The sequence below is a fragment of the Schistocerca gregaria genome, chromosome 2, assembly GCF_023897955.1.
Source record: "Schistocerca gregaria isolate iqSchGreg1 chromosome 2, iqSchGreg1.2, whole genome shotgun sequence".
In the NCBI taxonomy this organism is placed as follows: domain Eukaryota; kingdom Metazoa; phylum Arthropoda; class Insecta; order Orthoptera; family Acrididae; genus Schistocerca; species Schistocerca gregaria.
The window spans coordinates 676,527,481-676,553,126 of record NC_064921.1 but is presented as its reverse complement, the minus strand read 5'-3'; the positions used below and the strand labels follow the sequence as shown (position 1 = coordinate 676,553,126).

The window sequence follows — 25,646 nt, the reverse complement described above, 5'->3', positions numbered from 1 at the left end:
AATCAGAAAGTATTGAACATCTAGAAGAGTACTGCCATCAATATCAGGACACTTCGCCTCTGCTCTTTAATCGAAAGGAACTGAACAATCTGGTTCACAAACTACAACTTTCGAAACAGTAAACTGAACTCTTGGGGTCGAGACTGCAACAACAGAACTTTCTAGCTCCATGGACAAAAATTTCCTGCTTCAGATCAAGAAGTGCTTCCTTCGTTCAATAGTTTGATATGAAGAATTCAAGGTGTGTAATTAAAGATGTCAAGGGTCAGATGATGCAGCTAGGTGTACAACATAATCCACAGGAGTGACAACTATTTATTGACTCCAGTAAAACCAGCTTGAAACCAGTACTACTGCATAATAGCAATGCATTTCCATCAGTACCTTTGGCTTACGCAGTAGATATGAAAGAAACTTCTCAAACCATGGCTATCCTGCTAGAGGCAATCAAGTATAAGGATCATGAATGGCAGCTTTGCTGCTACTTAAAAGTTGTTGCAATCCTTACAGGTTTACAGGCTTTTTTTTGGGGGGGGGGGGGGGTTGGGGTTTAAGGGCGCTCAACTACTGAGATTATTAGCACCCAGTCACAATTGTATGAGCACACAGAAACACAGAATCTAGGAAAGCTCAAGGGGAGGGGGGGGGGGGGGGGGGACACCAGAAAGTTCTTACAAAGATGCAGATAAAATAAGTGAAAGAGTTAGATGTATTTGGGCAAGCCAAAGTAATAAAACGAAGAACACGAGCAGCTGCTCGAGCGTCATCAGCTAAAATATCCTGTAAAGTAGATGGCAGAGACAGGACAACACAAGATTGACTAAAACGGGGACACGACAATAAAACATGGCACACTGTCAATGCATGACCACAAGGGCACTGCGGGGATGGGTCACCGGAGAGCAGGTAGCGGTGGCTAAACCGCCATGCCCAATCCGCAACCTGGTCAGAAGGACCTCTTCTCGCAGAGATGGTCGGGAGGAGGTTGTCCTAGTGATTGGGAACGGTTTTACGGCCCGGAGGTTGTTTCCTTGAAGTGATGACCAAGTATCCCACCACAATGACACAAGCCTCTTACAAACAACCCCACTAATGTCAGATGACGGGACACAATGGGAGGCTGGCCGAGGCAGGATGACTGCAGCCTTGGCTGCAGCATCAGCAGCCTCATTCCCAGGCACTCCTACATGGCCAGGAACCCACAGAAAGCTGACAGGAGAGCCGTCATCAGCAAAAGAATGGAGGGACTGTTAGATCTGTTGCACCAGGGATGGACCGGATATGGAGCTCCAAGGCTCTGAAGAGCACTGAGTGAATCAGAGCAGAGTGCATACGACGAATGGCGGTGGCGGCGGGCATACTGAACGGCCTGATGGAGAGCAAAAAGCTCGGCCGTAAAGCTGGAACACTGGTCGAGGGGCCGGTATTTAAAGGTGACGGCCCTGACGACAAAGGCACAGCCGACACCATCATCAGTTTTGGAGCCATCAGTGTAAATAAAGGTGTGACTGGCAAGTTGCGCACAAAGTTCGGCAAACCGTGAGCAATACACTGCAGCCTGAGTACCGTCCTTCGAGAGCGAGCTGAGGTCGAGATGAATATGAACTGGAGCCTGGAGCCAAGGTGGTGTCGGGCTCTCACCCTCTCTGAAGGTGGTAGGGAGGGCAAAATCCAATTGTCGAAGCATGCAACGAAAGCGGACTCCAGGGGGCAGCAGGGCAGACACGTACAACCCATACTGATGGTCGAGAGAATCGGCGAAGAAGGACTGGTAAGAGGGGTGGTCGGGCATTGACAACAGCCGGCAGGCATACCGACAAAGCAGTATACGCTGCGCCGGTAGGTCAATGGTAATTCGGCAGCTTCAGCATAAAGACTCTCGACGGGACTAGTGTAGAATGCACCGGTCGCAAGACGTAACCCCCGATGGTGGATGGAGTTGAGACAGCGTAAGAGGGATGGCCGAGCAGACAAGTAGACGAGGCTCCCATAATCCAGCTTTGATCGGACTATGGACTGATACAAGCGAAGCAGGACAGTGTGATCCGCTCCCCAAGATGAACCACTAAGAACTCTGAGTACATTAAGGGAACACGGGCAGCCAAATAAGAGACGTGCAGAGACCAACAAAGTTTCCTGTCCAGTGTGAGCCCTGGAAACTTAGTTGTTTCCACGAATGGGAGAACAACGGGACCGAGATGTAAGGATGGCAGAAGGAACGCTTTATATCGCCAAAAGTTGATGCAAATCGTCTTCTCTTCAGAGAACCGGACGCCATTAGCCACACTCCACGAGTATAGGCTGTCAAGACAATGCTGAAGGCAACACTCGAGGAGGCATGTTCTCTGGGCACTGCAGTAGATCGCGAAGTCATTGACAAAAAGAGAGCCTGAGACTTTAGGTGGAATGCAATCCATAATTGGATTGATCGCTATGGCAAAAAGGGCTACGCTCAAGACGGAGCCCTGAGGCACTCCGTTCTCCTGGAGGAAGACGTCGGACAATACGAAACCCACACGTACCCTAAACTTTCGATCTGTTAAAAAGGAATCAATAAAAAGGGGCAGGCGACGGCGTAGACCCCACCTGTGCATAGTGCGGAGGATACCTCCTCTCCAACAGGTATCATAAGCCTTCTCCAAATCGAAGAACACGGCCACTATTTGGCGCTTTCACAAAAAGTTGGTCATGATGAATGTCTACAAGGTCACAAGGTGGTCAACAGCGGAGCGGCGGCGACGAAAGCCGCATTGAACATTGGTATGTAGCCATTGAGATTCAAGAATCCAAACTAACCGAGCGTTAACCATGCGCTCCATCACCTTACAGACACAGCTTGTAAGAGAAATGGGGCGGTAACTAGAAGGAAGGTGTCTATCCTTCCCGGGTTTGTGTATAGGAACAACGACGGCGTCACGTCAACGCATGGGGACTTGACCTTCGGTCCAGACGCGATTGTAAGTACGAAGAAGAAAGCTTTTGCCTGCCAGGGAAAGGTGTGTCAGCATCTGAACGTGAATGGTATCTGGCCCCGGAGCAGAGGAGCGGGACAGTGCAAGTACATGTTGGAGTTCCCGCATAGTAAAGGGGGCATTATAATTTTCCAGATTCAGCGAGTGGAAGGAAGGTCGCCGAGCCTCTTTCCTGGGAAGGAAGGCAGGGTGGTAATGGGCGGAGCTTGAAACCTCCGCGAAAAAGCGGCCGAAGGCGTTGGATACATCCACAGGATCAACAAGTACCCCATTACCTGAAGTCAGGCCAGGTACCGAGGAGTGGGCCTTAATGCCAGACAGCCAGCACAGGCCACCCCAGGCGACAGAAGAGGGAGTAAAACTGTTAAAGGAGCTGGTGAAAGAGGCCCAACAAGCTTTTTTGCTGTCTTTGATGACTCTACGGCATTGTGCTCAGAGTCGTTTGTATCCAATACAATTCGCCAACGTATGATGGTGGCGAAAGGTGCGTAAAGCACGTCGTCGAGCATGGATAGCATCTCTACAAGCCTCATTCCACCAGGGGACAGAAACGCGACATGAAGAAGAGGTAGTACGAGGAATGGAACATTCGGCAGCATTGATGATAACAGCCGTGAGGTATTCGATCTGACTGTCACAACTGAGAAAATCGTGGTCCCGAAAGGTCGCCAGGGAGGAGTAAAGTCCCCAGTCAGCTTTCCGTATGTTCCAGCTCTAAGGACGTGGTGATGGGGTGTGGTGCAGGAGACGAACGACACGGGAAATGGTCGCTCGAATAGGTGTCAGAAAAGACATACCACTCGAACTGACGGGCAAGAGTGGTAGAATAGATCGAGAGGTCCAAGTGGGAGTAGTATGAGTAGAGTCCGAGAGGAAAGTCGGGGCGCCAGTATTGAGGCACACAAGATTGAGATGGTTGAAGACATCCGCCAAGAGGGAGCCTCTCTGACAGGATGCAGGAGAGCCCCAAAGGGGATGATGGGCATCGAAGTCGCCAAACAATAAAAACAGCGGAGGAAGCTGAACAATCAGGTGCATCATGTCAGCCTGACTAACTGCGGATGATGATGGAGTGTAGACAGTACAAACAGAAAAAGTAAAGGCAGAAAGAGTAATACGTACAGCTATTGCTTGGAGTGGGGTGGTCAATGGGATGGGATGGTAATAGCCATCGTCCCGAACGAGCAACATGACCCCACCATGAGCTGGAATACCGTCCACAGGGGTGAGGTCAGACCGTTCCGAGGTATAGTGGGTAAAAGAAATACGGTCAGTTGGGCGCAACTTGGTTTCCTGGAGACCAAGGGCGAATGGACAGTGCAGGCGGAGGAGCAGTTTTAATTCCTCCCGAGTAGATTGAATACCTCTTATGTTCCAATGTAACAAAGCAATGGCTAGTCAGAAAAAAGGGGGAACGAAACGGGTGAAGAGCTGGTCACCTCGACGGCCGCGGAGGGCCAGGTTTCGAGGGAACAACGCTACGACCGGCGGGAGGCGGATCCTGTTCCATCGAGTCGTCACCAGCTGCGGCCTCATTCCTGGGTTGCGTAGGAGGGGCAGAATCATTCACCGACGACAAAGCCAGCTCAGCGCCTGGCAGCAGAGCGTCCCGGCGAAACTGAGGACGGCCGGGAGCAGCAACTCACGGATTGAGCATCAGACGAAATGCGCCGGGGTGGAGAGGGGGATAAAGACTACTTCTTGGAGGCTTTCTTGGAAGTCCAATGAGGCACGGGGATGGTGGACTGGACCCGAAGAAGGTCCTCGCGCGGGGTCCGTTTTGGAGCACCGGACCTCGGAAGCCGGGGTCCGGAATGTTTCCTCGATGGACGCCTGAGAAGAGGATCGCTTCGCAGGCGGCGGAGGGGAAGGATTAGGAGGAAGGGTGGCCCCTGAGGCAGAGGGGGCAGGGGCCGCGAGGGAGGAGGATTTGGAAGGGAGGGATTTGGGAGGCGGATGCATAGAAGGAGGTGGAGGGGGGACAGGATAGGGATGAGAATACTGTGGAAGGAGTGGACACGACTAAGGCGGGGGGGGGGGGGGGGGTAGTTTACAGGCTAGATTCACAAAATACTGCTTCTTTTTGTGCCTTTGAGACAGCTGTGGCACCAAGAACCACTCTTCAGTCAAGGAATGGCCTAAAGGGAGTCATATGTTCCCGGAAACAGATGTGAACAATACTCCATTGGTTGAGCTCGATAAAATCATTCTGCCTCCCCTTCATATCAAGTTGGGCCTTATCAAGAACTTTGTGAAAGCTCTGGATAAAGAAGGTGAGACCTTAAATCGTTTAAAAGAAAAGTTTCCCAAATTAAGTGAGGAAAAGCTGAAATTGTGTATATTTGTCCAACCACAAGCAAGAAAATTGCTGAAAGAGCCAACCTTTGATACCAAACTCACAGATATCCAATTAGCTGCTTTGTATTCTTTTAAAGCAATTGTGAAGGGCTTTTTTTGTGATCTGTTGGACAACTATAAGAACATGTGGTGTAGAATGTATCTTAAAATTCACTTTTTGCATTCTCGCCTTTATTTCTTCCAGGAAAATTTTGGAACCGTAAGTGATGAGCATGGTGAATGTTTTCGCTAAGACATTCTTAGCATAGAACACTGTTACCAAAGCCATTGGAACCCTTGGATGGAGGGTGACTACTGCCGGGGTCTTGTTAAGGAGAGTGATGAAACGGCAAACAAAAGAAGCGCTCTGTCATAGCATTTTTCAAAAACCAAAGGTGAAAACATATTCTGAACTAATTTGGATCTTTTATTGACATCATGCTCATATATACATACAAAATAGTATTGATTTCAAACTTTCTGAATGCATATTTTTGTTTGACTCAATTGTGTCAATTTTCGCTATTACCACTTTTATTCTGCTGTTTACTTAGGAAATGTGACATCATAGAGAAAAACTGATTTTACCAGTGTATTCAGCGCCCCAAAATTAGGAACATCCATCCATTTACAAACCAGATGCAGAAAAAAGTTTAATTTAAAGGACTCTGAATGAGGGCAGATTGTTATGGCCCGACACCTGAGAACTAGCACCTTGGAAATGGTGAAGATGGTGGGCTGTTTGTGTGCTACTCTTGTGAGCATTTATGGAATGTGCGTGAAGATGCTGAAACCATAAGTTGGATGTATACACATTATAACAGAACACAAAACCAATCTGCAAAGCAGGATAGGTGGTGATCTGTGGCAGATCTGATGACAGGGTAGATTGCTAGTGTGGACACAAGTGTTTCGGAGAACACTGATCAGTGCACATTGCTGAATAATTGGCTCTGCAGACCCGTAAGTATACTATGCTGACCCAACGGTACCATCAATTACGAATGCAGTAGGCACGAGACCATAGAGATTGGACCACGGTTCAATGGGAAAGTGTCACTTCTTGGATGAACCGTATCTTGTTACACCAGGTCGATGATCATGTCTGAATATATCATAATCCAGGTAAACAGCTGGTCAAAAAATGCACCATACTATGCATGGAGGTAGATGGTGCAGTATTACCTTAAGGGGGGCATTCACCTGGGCTTCCATGGGCCCTGTGGTGGTAGACACCATGACAGCTGTGGACTACATTAATATTACTGCAAACTACCTGCACTCCTTCATACTTGATGTCTTCCCCAATGGCGATGACCTCTTCCTGCTGGATAAATGTCTGTGTCAACAATGCCAGGAGACGGAGTGCAAACAGCAATTTTAAACACACCTTCTGGTGCAACTGGTTATGGTAAAATGCTTGGATGATGTTGACTGTGGAGAAAACTATCTTGCTAACAATGTGCATTGCAAAGTGTTCGATAAGTGTATCATTTTCATGTTAAGATGATGGTAATCACCCAAGGGCACTACACATTGCTCTTCTTACAGTCAGCATGGAATGGTGATACTCAGCTACCTATCTGAAGGGCAACATATCCTTTCTGACAATATGAAGGAACTCGCTTTGGGATCAATGCTGGCCTGGCATAGGTGTCCACAATAGAAAACTGTTTTCGAGTCAAGTTGGCATTGATGGTGAAGATCTGGGGAGGACATAAGAGATAAGAAATCCATTGCAGCAATTGGTATAGCATGTCAGTGACGACAAACCTCCATACAAACTCACATCTAAGACTGAAGAAGAGATGCAAGGTGACGTGGCCACAGGTACTCATGAAAGATCCATTCGCAGCATACAGATGAATGCTACCAGTGTCCCACCCAGGAACAAAAGAGGGGTAGACTGAGGCATTGCCACCTATCACAGGGGACTGTGGCTGGTGCCTTTTTCTGGTGAACAGTCAACAGCAGTCCAATTTGACCCCCTACGTATCACTCCCATAGGGACTGTGAGGACAACTTTAACTACAGCATGGGAAGGGAATGGGAAGGAGCCTTAATAGCTGGTAACTGGGAAGTGCTCTTTGTCATGTACTTCACAGTGGTTTGCAGAGTATGGATGTAGATGTAGATATCAGCTACAAACTGGATGACTCCTTTACTATTTTTTCTTAGAAATGAACATATGGACCAGAGCCTGATCACATACAAAATTACCAGAGTGGTCCTACTAAACGCACTATAGCACCTTCACATTTTCACTTTGGTTACCTCTCCTGCATACAGTGATAATAAAACATTTAGAAGTTTGAGATTCACAGAATTACTATACTGTTTTCTTGTCAATTATTACAGTTTTTAGCTCTATGCTCTATGCATTATGTCTAATCTGCCAATGATCTTTACTATAAATAAACATAGCACAGTGGAATAACTCCATTTGCTATATACTACTTCTCAGATATTTTTCCTTCTCTCTGTTATACTTTTGACAACTACACCATATTTAGTGACTTAAAATACCAAATTTCTTCTCTAAGCTATATTTCATTACAATTCATTATACATGGTTTATTTGAGCAATGTTTATTACAATGGTATATTTGGTGCATCAAAAATATTTTCTTTTAAGCAAAATCTGTAATTTCATGTTCAAAAACCATGTGTTCATAAAATTTTTTTAGGATAATAATTATTTATTTCCAAAGTGGCATACCTGATTTGAAAACCCTAATATCCTTTTTTCAAGTAAACATTTTACTTTTTCTTATAGTCATGAACTTAAGTTTTTTTTAACCGAGCTTTCTACCCTCCAGACCTTAAAGCAATTCCAGAAGCAACATCATGATTTTGTTTCCTCAATTTTCGGACCTTATACCTTTGATTATCAAAATAAAGTGTTAATTGAGAAATTAAGCATATTAGTTAAACTATGAACCTATGAAGTTGGTAAATCTCTGCAGATGTATTAACAAAATAGTGCATGTAACTTTTTTAAATTTCACAGTTGTCTAACACATAGTTAAACAAAATACCTGCATGGTTCACTATGATTCCATCGCTACTAATTTTGGCCTCTATCTCCTGAAAGCAAAATGTGTTCATAGATTTTACAGATTACTCTCATATCCTCGTCCATATAGAGGGTGAGGCAGCTAAGTCATATAAGTCATAACACCCCTTGTATTTCCCCCAACTGTAATAGATACAAAGATGCCATTTAGACAGTGAATTGTAGGGACAGGGGCTACCTGAATACATCACATTTCATGTTTGTGCTATTTTTTATTAGAGATATGAGGCCATCTGTTTCTTTTTTTTTTAATGGATTGCTATGTTAAATTTTAGCGCAACATGATGGGCTTAAAAAGACAGTTTCAAATATGTGTATATCATAATATTTAGGCAAATAGTTTTTGAGACACATATGTTCTCGTATCGTGTTCATTCTTCGAAGTGGTGTTGTCCAATGTGACCTTTCCTGTTGACCACTCAGGAACTTAACAGAGAAGGCTTTGTTCTCCTGCTTCTCGATAACACCGCACGGTGACGCACATGGCAGCTGGAGAGAAGGGTATAGATGTGCTGCTGGGGTAATGAGACATTGCATTTCCATCACAGTTTCTTGGATCAGAAATGTACACCAACGAAGAAAAGTTAGATATGCTTTTAGTGTACAGTGAAAGCAGAAGAAATACTGTTAGAGCAATACAGCGATATGGAGAGGTACATCCTGATCGTGAGCGTCCTACGTGCCAGCTTCTTGCACGTATTTGCAAGAAATTACTTTAATCAGGATCATGGAATGCCATACAGAGGACAAGGCAGAAAACTGCAACTGGCGAGGTACTTTAAGAGGCCATTCTAGCATTGGCACCTAACGACGCTATGGTTTCATCACGACATATCGCCTCGGAATGTGGTGTAAGTCAGAGAAGTGTTCTACACATATTGCACCAGAATAGATTTCACCCATTTCACTTCGCATTACATCAAGCACTCTCCGGTGTGGATTTTGAAATGCACCAGGAATTTTGTTGGTTTGCTCTGATCCAATGTTTTTTTTCAATGAGTACTTTCTACTGATGAAGTGACTTTCATAAACCATGGTAATGTGAATTTGCATAATATGCATTACTGGTCAATAGAGAAACCTCATTGGCTCCGACAGGTACAGCATCAGCAACCGTTGAGTGTTAACGTGCAGCATCGCCAGAAATGTCATTGTGGGGCCGTACATCATTCCGGGTATACTAAATGGCAATAACTATGCACAGTTCCTGTGAAACTGTTCTGCTCATTTTGTTGGAAGAGGTACCACTAACTACGCATCAGTGCATGTGGTTCCAACATGATGGCTGTACTCCTCACTCTTCTCATGTGACTACAGAGCCGTTGAATAAAAAGTTCCCGGATTGTTGGATAGGAAAATGTGCTGAAGTGAAGTGGCCAGCGCAGTCTCCTGATTCAACTCTTCTTGATTTTTTTCTTGTGGGGCGCAATCAAACAAAGTGTATGCTCAAATACCAACTACACCAGACGATACGAAGTAATGTATCATTGAAGCATGCGCTGATATTTCACGCGACACCTTCGCAGCCATTCACAAATCATTCGAATGGTGACTACAAATGTGCACTGCAGCAGAGGGGAAGCATTTTGAGCACATGCTCCAGTAAAGTTTTGTATTATGTTCAGTATGTATTTTGCACCTTTCTGTCTATTTGCTTTGTATTGTGATCAATAGTAAATATTTTCAAATAAAAAACAAATACGCACGAAATAATTGAAGGACAAACACAATACGAGAACATACCTGTGTCTCAAAAACTATTCGCCTAAATATTATGAAGTACACATACTTGAAACTGTCTTTTTAAGCCCATCATGTTATGCTAAAATTTAACACAGGGTTCCATTTTAAAAAAAATAAAATAAAATAATAAAACACGTTGGCCTAATATCTCTCTAACAAAAAATAGCACAAACATGGAATGTGATGTATTCAAGTAGCCCCTGTCCCTGCAATTCACTGTCCAAACAGCATCTTTGTATCTATTATGGTTGGGGAGATACAAGGGGTGTTATGACTTAGCTTTCTCACCCTGTATAGAAGCACCCGAAAACAGCTCTAGCATTTCTTACCTAGCCCCACACGCATGAATAACTATGCGTAAAGGTTATCATCATACAGTTACTAGAAGTCAAAAATGTATAATTAATTTCTGTAGCAACCAGTGTTCTTTGTACATATTCATGAAGTTCAAATTAATGATGATGTAAATAAAATGGAAAGAAACTTCCACATGGGAAAAATATATTAAAAACAAAGATTCCAAGACTTACCAAGCGGGAAAGCGCCGGCAGACAGGCACATGAACAAAACACACAAACACACAGACAGAATTACGAGCTTTCGCAACTGGCAGTTGCGAAAGCTCGTAATTCTGTGTGTGCGTTTGTGTGTTTTGTTCATGTGCCTGTCTGCCGGCGCTTTCCCGCTTGGTAAGTCTTGGAATCTTTGTTTTTAATATATTCATGAAGTTCAATACACTTATGAACTATGTCAACCAGACTGTGTTTGGTATTATGTTATTATTACATCAGTGTTAAATATTTATATGAGTCGCTATAAAAATTATTAATGCTTGAATCTTCTTTTAATCTGTGATCTGTGAAAATCTGATGTGTGTCAAGACATACTAGCTGAGGCTGTTACAGGGAGGCTCCTTAAGTATGCTGGCACTGTTAGAGCTCACCAACTGTAGCAGACAACCTGTGTTGCGTACACTACATGCAAAATTAATTTAAAAAAGGAGAGAGAGAGAGAGAGAGAGAGAGAGAGAGAGAGAGAGAGAGAGAGAGAGAGAGAGAGAGAGAGAGAGCGCATTGCGATACATTCTGGAAGGAATAATTACACAAATAATTCAAGTTAATTAGTGATGTTGTATTTGTTACTGAAAGGTCATGTTACAAATCCAATCCATTTCAGAGGGGAAGATGTCTATATTTCAGTGCCACCTAGGACCTGTACCCGTCAAAAAGTGGTTCCGGTAGCTCATCTTTTCTTTATACGCATTCAAACATAATCTGTTGCAATTAACAGTTTTTTGTCTGCTATTTGTCTAATACTACATACATAAAACATTATGGCTGAAATGTATTATTTCCCCTCAGTCAACTCAACCTTCTAAAGGCAACTGCCATGAACTTCATATTCACTACTAGGTTCAATGTACTCCACACTTGCATTCTACAATATGAGGACAAAGTTATCTAATGTCATCAAGAAATTCCTATTTTCAAAGTATCAGGGCACACACTACTATACTTCCAATGAAATCCAACAGGCCATGAAAGTTGCCGATTCTGTTTAGAAGATAACATGTGTTACTTACAAGAAACTATTCCCATCTCCAACAACATAACCACATGTAACATCCAGTTTTTGAAATACTGCTTCACAAAAAAAAATGGATGTAATTGTGCATATTTTTACTTTCAACTGCCTTAATATCTTTAACCCTCTGTCAGTTCCATCAAAAAAAGCAGAGCTAGAATTTTTCAGATTGCTCCCCTGCGGCAGGTGGCGCCCTCCTCCCCAGTGCCCTCCTGCCTCAGAGAGGTCTTCCTGACCTCCCACCGCAGTTATCGCTATGTTGTCACAGGGAACGGAGCCAGAGTAGTGGCCAAAAAAAGCACACTGCGACCAATGACTTCACACTTTCCAAGGTTCATATTTTGAATTGTTTTTCTTGCATTCATCTTTATTGGTTATATTTCATCATTTTATGAGACTCTTGTCAGATTTATGGAAAACAAGGGTGTTTTCATATGTGTGTAATTTGCATATTGCAACAGAACTTGTTATGGTGAAACTAATTTACTTCATTTGTCCTTTCTTCCAGGTTTTTTGATAATGTGGAGAAGATGACATTTGATTTGAGCAATGAGACAGGTATCAAGGTGCTAGTACGACTTTTGACAGTTGGTGATGAGGATCCAGTGCTAATAGAAGATTTAAGTGAAGAAAATGATATTGCATCAGAAGATTGGGTTTCAGGGGATAAAATAATATCACTACCAAACAAGAGTATACTGATGATGAAGAGGCTTGTGATACTGAAGAAGATGTACAATTCACAACTGGAGATGATAAAAGACCACATGGACCTGGAAGCCACCAAATAAGGGTAACCACAGAGAATCTGAAAATATTATCTTTCGCCTTTCAGGGGCTGTAGGAGCAGCTAGACTGGCCAAAGCCCCAATTGAGTGTTGACTCACTTTTTCACAGATACTATGCTTGCAATGATGGTGAAATACACCCATCAACATATGGACAGAATCAAGGGGAATCTGTTGTATGCTTTTCTGACACATTACAACGAAGTTACAAAAAGGCTGTGACCAACAGAGGGTTAATCACCGCACACTGAGTATATTATGCATTTACATGAGTGCACTTTCTAGAAAAATTATGCAGGGTTTTTAAGTTACACAGCAAATTCTGCCTTAGAAGGGACACACACACACACACACACACACACACACACACACACACACACACACACACACACACACAAAATATCAATGCAAATATTTTAATCCATACAGCAGATGAAACAAATACTTTAATTCCACCAAAAAGACATATTTTAGTTTAAATGTAACATGAGAAATTATGCATCAAAATCCATCCACCAAACAGTCAACTCTAGACTAGAGTTAACTGATACATTGTAATACTAACCTATCAAATATGTGTATAGGATCAATATGAGAAACTATGCAGCCTCCAGGTTGATAATCATTAATGACTGCCGAATTGATGAAGCCATCAGGTACAATTCCTGCTTTTACAAGTGGTTCAATGACCATATTATGAACCCAATCAGGAATGGGATCAACTTCTCCTTGGGGGTACAAGCGTTCCATACCTGGTCCTCGTTTTGAGAGCTGAGATCCATACGTGTAGCCTTCCCCAAAAAAGTACCTATAAAATTTAAGTAATAAATTTAAAAATTATACAGTAACAAATTTTGATGGCTCTTTTAAGTGGAATGTCAATACCTTATACTGATAATGTTAAGATTCAACATATTTATATCCCATTTTCTCATAAACTAGCCATTGTAATATAATAAAACTTTACCAGAATATAGTCATACCTTATACATTCATTGATCTAAATCAAGTATGTAACTTTGTTCAGAATCAAGATAGAATTTTTTTAAAATGAGGGTCTTAAAAATTAATGTAGTATTTTTATTTCTATGATCAAACTACGAGTACTATCTCTACCACTGTAGGTCCAAATATCCTTAGTACTGCTGTTAATAAGAGGTAAACATGTCAGAGTTTTAGTTTAGGGAGTTTCTGAGATAATGGGAAACTATTGAGAAAAAAAGTAGTTTTTCAGAAATTCCACTTGACAGTTAACAAAGGAAAACTGGCTATTGAATGAAGAAACAGTTTAAAACTCTAGCTCTGTAATCATTATCTTCTTGAGGATGAACCAGAACTCTTTCTCAATCTGAGGGACCTTGCTGCTTCTGTTGTATTTTTGACCATAATTTCTGCCTTGTAGACTCCCTGTTTATCCAATTCTTGGATTGTCTCTGTATTATGGTCTATTTAATTTAAAATTGTTTTAGAACTTTTATTCTGCCTACATTTCCATCATTGAAGGTCACTACAGCATCGCTGTTGCCAATCTTCAGTGTTTTCTGGAATACAAGTATGTTTTTGGGCACCCTGGTTCATACAACATTGTTGAAAAGCTCACTTACATTTTGAGTTTTTCCTACAATACATATCTTCAGAAGGTCTGGGTGTGCTAGATCTCTACACACTGGCTTAATTACTAATCAAACAACTTCAGTGATGGTGATTCTAAGGGTATATTCAGTTCGTGCTATCTCAGCCTTGCATTATTTACACCAGACAATTTAACCCAAGTTGTGTAGTGGCTTATCATAACTCGATGTCTTGTAGAAAAATGTCTCTATACTGCTTTTCTCATTCCTTCCAAGTTGTTTGTACTCTTGGCCATAGTAGTCTTTTAGCTGATTGATTGTTTTGTCAGTCGTATGTCCTCCTGTAATCTTCAAGCTTTTTGCTAGAAATTTCCATATTTTACAGTCAAGAACCCATTCATTTCTGCAGATGACATGCACATTCTAACTTTTGTGGTGTTAGGTCATCACAGGGCCTGCTGCCAATTACTGATATGAATGAACTGGAATCACCATCACCAATGAATGATTTTAACACAGTTAACCCCATATTGTTCTTTAGAGTGCTGAAAGATCTTCACAGCTGAGGCACTTTTCATCCCTCCAATGGATCTCTCATATGCTTTCTGACAGTTGTGTTCACACATTTTTTTCTTTTCGTTATTGGTACCCACTTTTACACATTAGTGGCGACGTTCTGACAATACTTCAACATCAAGCACCTGCCCAATAATATTTGTGGCAGCTGCACAAGAAGTTTTAGACTGATGCTCCATCAAATGCTAAGCAAATGTCATCATTAGCATCATTTTCTTCAACTGCTTAGATTTCTGCCCATTTCATTGACTCTTCTACAATTACTTTTACTGTTTTCCCAAAGCATCTGCGTATCTTGAAACATTATTAGGGGGACATAATAGACAGATAAGAGCAAACAAAGTTATTTTAGCATTGGGGCCTTAACCAATGCATCTCAGCCCTTTGAAATATCTTACATTCACCTCAGAAAGGTTACTCTTCTTACATTTTTCAGATGTCCAAATCCTTTCTTAATCTCTCACTTATATTTCCAAATTAAGAACTAAAATGTTTCTCTTGAAGAGATTTTCAGAAATTATTATCTTTCCACCACACAAATTACAACATGCAGTTTGATTAATCATTGCTTTTAATACACTTGAACCTAATGTTAAACTGATACTCCTGGAGTGGTTTCACTGTACATTTCATTACTGTTCACAAGCTTCTTCCTTGAAATACTTGATGACAAAAAAACGTGGTTCAGTGTTGCTTGGACCAATCTCATTCTCTGGATGTAAACTTTCAGCAGGAGATTTTCTGTAGAATCTACTTCCCATATTTCTTCTCTTCTTAAATATACCCTTTGATGGAGTCACATTAGAGGGGGAAATATCAATTCAATGAGCAACAAAAAAGTCCAAATACACACAATGAAAGATGTAATGCACCTTACAAAATGGGGATGATATCATGCAGTATACCACAAACAGGAAATGATGTCACAACAACCAATGTAGAAAACCTATGCAGCAGGATGTTTACTATAAATCAATATAAATCACTGCCGCCTATGAGCAACTACTTCCTGAGATTTCTTGTCATAACCGAACAAGTGTTCGTGGAAATTGTAGAAATTACTTGTACAGTGAATTACTTCAAAATAAATTAAAAATACTTGTACAAAATCAACAAAACATACTACCAATTAAAGAGAAAACTTCAAACAACAATTTTCCATAAAAACATAAAAATTGACATTTTTACCCACATTACTTTTGTACTCCCCTTAGCAAGTGTTAAAACTAAAATACAAATTCAAAAGGGATTATATTTGCTCATCTTTGATGTTAGGGATAACATTTGTTGCCTCACACTTGACAATGGTAATCCCAAAACATGGAAGTCAACTTGCCACTCAAACATCCTGACCTCCTACACTACAGAGCTTCCCAAAAAAGAGGAAGAGTGACAGCTGTATGCTGATACAACTACAGACAAAGTGCCTTTGTATGCAAAACAGAGAAAATACAATGAAACACTACTGCAATATAAATTTATTTCCACAAATACCAAAGACAGGCCTGTTTCAAAACATGATTGTGTTGTGAAAAAGGACTGTTTATTTTGTTGCAAAGTCATCAATCTGATTAAATGATGTACACTTTTTAACAACTGTTTCTCTGCAAACTTATGCTTAAAGGGCTGCACAGATATGAATGTCCACAGTAATAACCACTTAGCAGATAAAAGACTACTATGATGCCGACACAGGTAACTGCAATAGTACTTACTACATGTTTAAAGTTAAGACAGTGTCAATATTGCAATTTTCGTCGCTCTGTATTGCGGAAAACTTATAAATGTGATTGCTTGAATTGGCACCATATGCCATGTGATGGGGTACCTGTAAATTGACAGTCTACAGATGTGGATTACATCTCTGACCAATGACTGACTGCAGTTTACAATTTGTGAACTTACTACAACCCCAGGCAAAACTTTGTAGCACTTGATTTATCAGCTGAAAAAAGCAATTGCGCATTGGAGTAAAGACTGCTGAAGAGTGTCATGAATGAGTCGCGTGAGGTACTCAAGTGCGAATAGCCCGAGTTATAATGTTGCGCACTGTGTGTGGGTAAAAGAGTAACCTCAAATCTGCAGGTATGCTAGTATGCAGAAGAGACTGATTTTGCAGTCACAATACTGTGGGCCAAGCGACTGGTCGCAGACAAGCGTCTGGAAGGAACAGTCATGAGCAAAGTGCACAACTGCTTGGGAGATGCATCATGCAAGCCTTTATAAAAACCAGCAAAACCAGCATTGGCACTGCTGCAGATTCTGAACCCAATTTGGCTCTGATGCACAACCTGTGCTAAGCCATGTACACACTAGGCCAATGAACTGCAGTCAATGGATTCAGCTGAACGTTTATTGCCACTGCATTGGCATTTGGCCACTCATCCTCACCAAAGGGGTTGGGGCTGAGGGATCTGGCCAAGCAGAATCACATTTGGCTATGATAACTTGTCAACATTGTTGTCATTTTGTTATTCTTATAAAGTAGTGTTTTAATTGCAATTTTACCAGCAGACATCATGAGGAAAGAAGAAGATTTAGAGTTACGACATGTGCAGGATTTATTTTATTGCAAGGAGACGATCATTAGGAACAGAAGAGGAAGAAATGACGCCAATGGATGACCTCTGTTTTAAAAAGAAGGGAACAGTGTGGTGGGACAAAATTGTCTGACCTTAAAGCTGACTTGGGGTACATGAAATTTGATAATTTTTTCAAATGAAATCTACATATTGTTACTGAATTATGTGTAAGCCTTAAATTTCCTAAGAAGACACTTCTTTTAGGAGAGCTGCAGAAAAATTAATGGTCATTTCCAGTTTTGTTTGTTTTTCTTTGTCATTCACACACAAAAGTGTGTGTGTGTGCGCTTTACGGGCGCTAAACAGCGTGGTCATCAGCACCCAAACACTTAAAAATAGGAACACATGCAGTGAAGGGACTAAGACAAACAGCAAACAAGGAGAACAGCTAAAAGACACAGACCTGACGCAGTTCCAAATCCTCGCATACGGAGGCAAAACAAGAGGAGAGGGAACACACTAAAAAAAGGAAAGGAAACACAAGGAAAAGAGAACAGAAATTGAAGGGAAACAAGGAGGTAATCGTGATTGGTGGATCTCTCACCTAAAACCTGGGTGAGCCAGTCACCAAGGAGCACATTAAAACCCTCTCCCTAAAATCCAAGGCAACAAACTGGATAGGACACAAAACCGTAAGACCTTAACCACAGTCGTTGGGTCGTCGTGCAAAATAGAGGGCAAATCCGGTGGCAAAGAAACCACTGCCCTCTGGTCAGAGAATAAAAGACAGTCAAGTAAAATGTGGCGGACAGTAATCTGGAAGCCACAAGCACTGCCGATTGTGGGATCCTCCTGCCGGAGTAAAAAACCATGCGGTAAGGGACTGTGCCCGATGCGGAGGCGAGCGAGGAGAACCTCATCCCGCCTGCATGACTGGTAGGACGTACGCCATGGCCGCGTGGTGGCCTTGACCAGACGCAGCTTATTTTCACTGACTGCCAGCCACTCCTCTTCCCATTGATGCAGAACACGAAAACACAGGAGGGTGGTAACAGTATGGAGGGGGACGGCACACTCAACAACGTGATGGATGGAACATGCATCTTTGGCAGCCACATCCGCCAGTTCATTTCCCCTAATACCCACGTGCCCTGGCACCCAGCAGAAACAAAGCTCCTTCCCCTGTCGTTGCAGGTGGAGTAGGGCATCATGGATGTTCTGGACGATCGTATCCGCTGGGTACAAGTGTTGCATGGTCTTAAGGGCACTCAGGGAGTCAGAACAGATGAGGAACTTAAGACTGGGAACACATCTCATCTGCTCCAAAGCCCGCAAGATCGCAAACAATTCAGCATCAAAGATGGTAAACTCCGCAGGAAGCCGTAACTTGATGACTCGATCAGGGAAAACAACAGCACAATGAACAGAGTCCCCCTGTTTAAAGCCATCCGTAAATACTGGTACATGGTCAGGATGCTGGTGTAAAATATCGGAAAATTAGGAGGTAAAAACAAATGCAGAAGTGCAGCTCTTCCGGTGCTCCGACAAGTCTAAAAGGACGCTGGGCCTCTGGAGCAACCAGGGAGGCAGGCGGATAAAAATGGTCTCGTTGCCCTGGGACGACTGGAAAAAGAGACGTTCCATAGGCGGTCGGGCCACGGTAGGGTATGCAGGGGAGATAGGACAGGCAAGGAATTGACACACCCCTCGCACCATGAGGAGTTTCCGCCGGATGGCGAGCGGCGGTTCCCCTGCCTCAGCACACAGGCTGGGAATCGGACTGGTACGGAAGGCACCAGTCGCCAGCCTGATACCCTCAAGGTGTACTGCGTCAAGAATCTTCAGATACGAAGGCCTTGCTGACCCATACACAGTGCAACCGTAGTCAAGTCGCAATCGGACGAAAGCCCTATAAAACTGCAGCAGACGCACCCGATCTGCTCCCCAGGACCGATGGCTCAGACACTTCAAAATATTCAGTGCCTTCAGGGCCCGCACCTTGAGGTCTTTAAGGTGAGGCAACCACGACAACCTGGAATCAAAAGTGAGGCCCAGGAACCTCCCAGTGTCTCTAAAAGGAAGAATGGTGTCCCTCAGACGCAATTCAGACGAGGTAAAAAGACGTCGAGAACGTTTAAAATGAACACACACACATTTGTCTGCAGAAAAGGTAAAACCCGTCTTCGCAGCCCATGCCTCTAATCGCTTTATCATAAGCTGCAACTGCCGACTAGCAGTGACATGACTGGAGGAAGAACAGAAAACAGCAAAATCATCCACAAACAAGGAGCATTGGGCAGGACTCCTGATAGTGGACGTGATACTGTTAATGGCGACGGCAAAGAGGGTGACACTTAAAACGCTTCACTGAGGAACACCATTCTCCTGCACGTACAAATCAGATAGCCAATTAACAACCCGATATCGAAAGAGGCGGTGGGAAAGAAAGGAACGAATGAAGATGGGGAGAAGGCCACGAAAGCCCCACTCATGGAGTTGATTGAGGATAAGGCGGCGCCAAGTAGTGTCATACGCCTTATTAATATCAAAGAAGACACCTAGACAATGCTGATTACGTAGGAAGGCCTGCTGGATGGCCGCCTCAAGAAGGGTCAAGTTGTCTATAGTTGAAAGATATCTCCAAAAGCCGCACTGAGAGGGGCTAAGGTGCTGCCTGGTCTCTAGCAGCCACACCAGGCGACGGTTGACCATGCATTCCAACATCTTCCCAACACAGCTCGTCAAAGCAATACTGCGATAACTACTGGGATGCATTCGGTCCTTCCCCGGTTTGAGGAGGTGAATCAAAATTGCCTATCTCTACGAATCAGAGTACGTGCCAGATAACCATATCATATTAAAACAATTCAGGAGAACTTCCTTGTAGGGCAGCAACAAGTGCTGCAGCATGCTGAACCGAATTTGATCACGACCAGGTGCAGTATCATGAGCCACAGACAGCGCCGAATCCAGTTCCCACATTGTGAAGGGGCAGTTGTAGGGTTCAGAATTTGGAAACCTGAAGTACAAGTGACCCCTCTCGATGGCAGTGCGGTAGCGGCAGAAATCTGGATCGCAGTTAATAGTTGCGGTAGATTCAGCAAAATGCATGGCCAGTGTCTGGGCAATGTCTCTCGGTGCCATGAGGAGACATCCTTGATGCAGCAATGCCGTGACAGGTAGTTGGCCGAGTTTCCCGGAAATCCTCCTGATGGCTTCCCATACTTTCGTAGAACTAGTGGAGCAGGAGATGGAGTTCAAGAACAATTGCCATGACCGTCGTTTGCTCTCTTTAATCACTCATTGTGATTTGGCCCTTGCCACATGAAAGGCCGCAAGATTGTCAGCTGAGGGACGGCACTTGAAGAAGCGCAGAGCTGCACAGCGGGCTCGGGTGGCTGAGCAGCACTCAGTGGGCACTGGCACGGTGTGTAACATGATCTACCCATTCGTGGACACTGGCACGGTGTTCCAAAACAGCCAGGTGGCTGAAAAGTGTCCAGTCAGCTCTGCAGAGGTGCCACCGGGGCGGCACTGGTAACGCCACAGCCTCATCCAGGAGGCGGATCCAAAGGGGGAAATGGTCACTAGAATGGAGGTCAGCAACAACCGCCCACAGAGCAGAATCCACGAGTGCTGGAGAGCAAAAGGAAAGGTCAATAGCCGATGACGACCCGGAAGCAGTACAGAAATGAGTGGGAGCACCAGAGTTAAGGGTGCACAGTTCTTCAGACATCATGAAGCTTTCCAGAATGCAACCCCTGGAGCAAGTAGTCTGAGAGCCCCATAGGACATTATGAGCATTGAAGTCCGCCAGAAGAATAAATGGGCGGGGGAGTTGGCTAATGAGGTCTGTGAGAGCCGCAGAGTCTAACACATCCTGAGGTGGTAAGTAAACGGAACAGACTGTGAGCCTCCGACCAACAAGAAGGTCAACTGAAACTGCTTGCAAGTTGGTAATGAGAGGGAGCTCAGAAGAGGGGTGCATGTCACTGACAAAAACCGCAACACCACCCTTTGCCCTTTCCCCCGTCAGATCTTCTTTTCTGATAGATGGTATAGGCCTGTAAAGAAGGAGCATCAGTGGCCCAAAAATGTGTCTCTTGGAGACTTAAGCACAAAGGGCACTCTCGTACAAGGAGTTGTAATTCGGCCACATGCGTCCTGAACCCATTCAGGTTGCAATGAAATATGGGAGCCAGTGATCAGGGTGGCTGAACTTTCACCCTGCCTCTGTGCTTTGGAGGAGAGCCCGTACTGGCCGGAGATTTATTCCTGGGGCGAGAAGATCAGCTCCGATGACGACCCACGGGAGATGTCAGACAGTACAATGGCCTCGTCATCAGACCGAACCTGACTAGTCTCCTCAGGTGGCAAAACCTTCATCTTCGGCGTCTGTCTTGGAGGGCTTAGAATGCAGAGCCTTGTCAACGGGTGGAGCTTTACTCGCCTGGGCAGAAGGCGCCATATGGGGAAAGGCAGGAAGTACCCCAATGTCAGCAACCACAGCCTTGTCCGACGTTGCGGGGAGAGCCGCAGGTTTCAAAACGACCGCAGCAGAACAAGTGCAGTGGCAAACGCAGGTATTAGTGCTAACACTAGCAACCTCCATTTGCGTAGCAACAGAGGCCATTTGCACCGGTTTTTTTCAGAGCGGAAGCGAAGGATGTTGTAAACACAGGAGGTTGCATGGCCTGAAAGAGCTTCTTGGCCTCACCATAGGGAATGCGCTTAGATATTTTAATCTCCTGTATCTTCCGTTCTTCAAGATAGATGGGGCAGACCCGGCTCCAGACAGGGTGACCCCCAGAGCAATTCACGCACTTCAAAGGCGATGAACAATCGGCTCCTTCATGGGCAGGCTGACCACATTTACCACAAGTGGCTATCCCGTTGCACCCCAACGTAGTATGCCCAAAGCGCTGACATTTAAAACAGCGCATTGGGTTAGGGAAATATGGCCGTACTGGCAAACATAAGAACCCCACTTTAACATGCTCTGGGAGTCTCAGGCAACTGAACGCGAGAATAAACGAGTCGGATTTGACTAGGTCCCCATCGACTCGTTTCATAATATGCTGTACGTCAACAATACCTTCTTCAGCCCACTCAGATTTTAACTCGTTTGTGGGGATATCCACCAAGTCCCTACACGTCACAACACCCTTACTATAGTTTAACATGGAGTGGAGCTCGGTCTCGATAGCGTACTCTCCGAGACAGGTTGCTTTCCGAAGAGAAGCGACTTGACGGGAACTAGAAGTCTCAACTAACAGAGTACCATTGCGCAGTCGCTTAACAGATTTCAGTGTACCTGCAATTCCCTCAAGACCCTTGTGGATGTAAAAGGGAGAAATACTCTCAAAGCTATCCTCCTTCCATTGAATAATCAAAAACACATTCTGATTATCAACATGTGCTCTGTTAACAACACTCTGATAAATCTTGAGCAACACCAGTCGGTGGAGGACTCGCAGCATGAAGTTGCTTCTTCGATGGGGTGTGTTTTCCTACCAGTGGCCGACCCAAGCCACTGGTAGGGGGAAATGTAGAGGTCGAAGGGTCCATTGCAGTCCCACGAGCAACTAGGGAACTAAAGGTCCGCTCAGACAGAGCCCCGCGTGCCTGAGTAAGCCTTATACAACTGGGGTGCGGCAGGTGCACCAGAGGTTGCCCACTTGCGACTGTTCCACCCCAACAGACATGCATCTTACAGGCGCGGAGCACACCATAAGATTGAGGGGTTTTAATAGAGGTTGGCCTTCCTCGCAATCCAGGCGGTCAAGCCAAGATTACCATTCCCTGCAGCACACAACATTCCATCGCTGCGCCATACGGTGGTCACTGAAGCATGTCCGGGGGTTATGGTGACAGGAGACTGGCGGCGCTGACCAGTCCCCAGCTCAGGATCCCGGGGCCGCGAAGCCCGTACTCAGCAAATGAATGCTGAGGCCCTGGGGGCCACACACAAAAAAAGGGTGGCAAAATGACCCACATTTTTTCCACACCACTTACATTACTTTCTAACAGCTCACTTATCTCCCTCTAAGCATCTCATCTTTTCAGTCTCCCCCCCCCCCCCACAGTTTGGAGGATCCCATAAACATTCCCATTCATGATAAAAACTCCTATCAGCTTTAATGCTGTCTCTGTTTTCCATTCCATAATCTAGTGTTTTAAACAAAGTAATACACACCTTTTTGAAAGACACAACAAGTCGCTACTAAGCCAATGAACACACTACACTACACTAGCAGAGGTCAGAAAACTGCGAACATTTTGATGTTACTGTCTACATTCTGAACTGCAACCATGGACAACTGCTTCATTGGCTCTGATTAGCCACCTGAGCACACCAAGTGCCGCCTGTTGGTCATGTGTGTGCGTGATTTTACTCTCCCAGCGACAGGACAGTTTCTTGTGGCACTTAGCTGCACATGGTACATGCAGGATTACACAACATACAGTCAGTGCATTTGCACCTCTTGAGATCTGAGAGTAGTTTCCCATCCTACATGGTTGTCAGTTTCAGTCATTTATCAGAGCTCCTCAACCTTTTCCCACAGTTTCCTCCACAAATATTTTCAACTCTTATTTGCAGGCACCAGGACTGAGTCTGACAAGCAACTTCACAGCTGGAAAATAGTGTTTGCTCACAGCCTGATCCGCTTGCAGGTCACTGCAGACAATTATTTGGTGCCAAGTGTGGGGCTGAATAAAAGTAAGCACCCCTATTCTGTGGTGTTGGCACAAATTAGGCATCCCTATTGTCAGGTGTAGGCTATCAGGAAGCCACAGCCTCTACACTGTACTGGGCAAATTAAGACTGAGATGAGGTGTGGTACATGTCTTGAGGTGCAGAAAGAAGACGATTGATGGGCTGTGAAGGCAAAACATGGCAGGCCATTTTGAATGCCTTTTTCATTTCAGTTGAGATGGGGTGCATAATTAAGAGTATGATAATAAAGGGACTGCATTGAGAGTGTCTTTACTAAAGCTCTTTGACCACAGTGACCGGTAGTACAGTTGCCTATGTAGCTCCATTTTCCTTCTTTAATATGCTGATGGACTTGCTGGCTTCTTAATGTTTTTTTGTGTGCATGAGAAGACAGTGCACTGGAGTTGAGACATGGCGAACAGAGAATGTTACAGAAAATGGCACTTTGCTGGGAGGGGAGACTAGGGCCCCAGGTGGACTTCACGGAACTGGTGCTGTCGAGGCATCCCAAGAGGTAGCAAACCATAGTTACTGCCTGGAGCTGGAGAAGTCCCACGAGCAGTAGACGGGAGGCACTTCCTGCTTTGTAGACAGCTGTCAGCCACTTCAGAAAACACAGGCTGCACAAAATAATATGCTAGTACTGTGAGCTGTCATTCCTAATTACAGAGGCCCTCTGATGTGAGGCTACAGCCATAGGCGCAAAAATGTGCAATTGGTATATTAAAGTGTGATGACACAAGCACAAAGCTGGAGCAGACTTTTTTTTTTTTTTGCAGGGGAGAGTTTTGCTACATGATTGGCATATGATGGGGTGGCACTATTTTGGCAGGATTATCTATGGTAGAGTGAAACCTATGGGGCCACACTATTGGCGAGAAAGCAGAGCAGGGCGTAAGAAAGAGCTAAAAATACTGATTCAGGGTTGACACACAGTGGAGGCAGCTTCAACTCCAGATCAAGAGGCCGTTGATGCGGCAACGACTTAGGCTAAAACATGGTGCTCAGCCCAACAATTTCTGAGTTACAAGGTTACAAGACATCCAGGGACCAGCATTGCAGCTGTATCAATGTGCCTTTACCTTATCAAGAAAGCCTGGATAACAATGGCATTCATCACAGCTCATGTAAATTAAATTATGACGAGCATTCATACCAGAATCCGCAAGGTAAATCATTCTAATTCTGCACTCATGGAATTAAATGAGGTCATCTGCCTTAGGTTCAACATACATGTGTCGAATGTATGAATCTTTCAGTTTGTCACTGAGCTTCTAGTCACTGTTTTCCGTCAAGAAATAAAGAGTTTTGAAATTGAGTTTGAGACTATCGTTTAAGGGTTGACAGGGTGTTTTCTCAGCAGTCCAGTAACACTGCTATCCATATAATTACTAATATGACTTTTCATACAGATAATAATAGTCAACTGTTTGACTGTTTCCTTTTTATGAGGCGTGATTGGCCATGTATTAATGAATAAATTGGAGATTTTGAATCTACATCTACACGATTACTCTGCTATTCACAATAAAGTGCCTGGCAGAGCGTTCAATGAACCACCTTCAAGCTCTCTATCTATCGTTCCATTCTCAAACGGCATGCAGGAAAATCAAGCACTTCCTTTTTTCTGTGCGAGTCCTGATTTCTCTTATTTTATCGTGATGATCATTTCTCCCTATGTAGTTGGGTGCCAACAGAATGTTTTCGCAATCTGAGGAGAAAACTGGTGATTGAAATTTCATGAGAAGATCCTGTCGCA

The 25,646-nt window shown here is 44.0% G+C and overlaps 1 protein-coding gene across 1 annotated transcript in view; it reads right to left on the bottom strand.

The window, feature by feature from the left end:
* The window catches only part of LOC126334740 (RNA demethylase ALKBH5-like), a 96,802-nt gene that overhangs the window by 48,035 nt on the left and 23,121 nt on the right, over nt 1-25,646 (bottom strand). Inside the window, exon 3 of the mRNA XM_049997286.1 lies at nt 13,066-13,308. Coding sequence (XP_049853243.1) covers nt 13,066-13,308 — 243 coding nt within the window. The remainder of the gene's footprint in view (nt 1-13,065; nt 13,309-25,646) is intronic.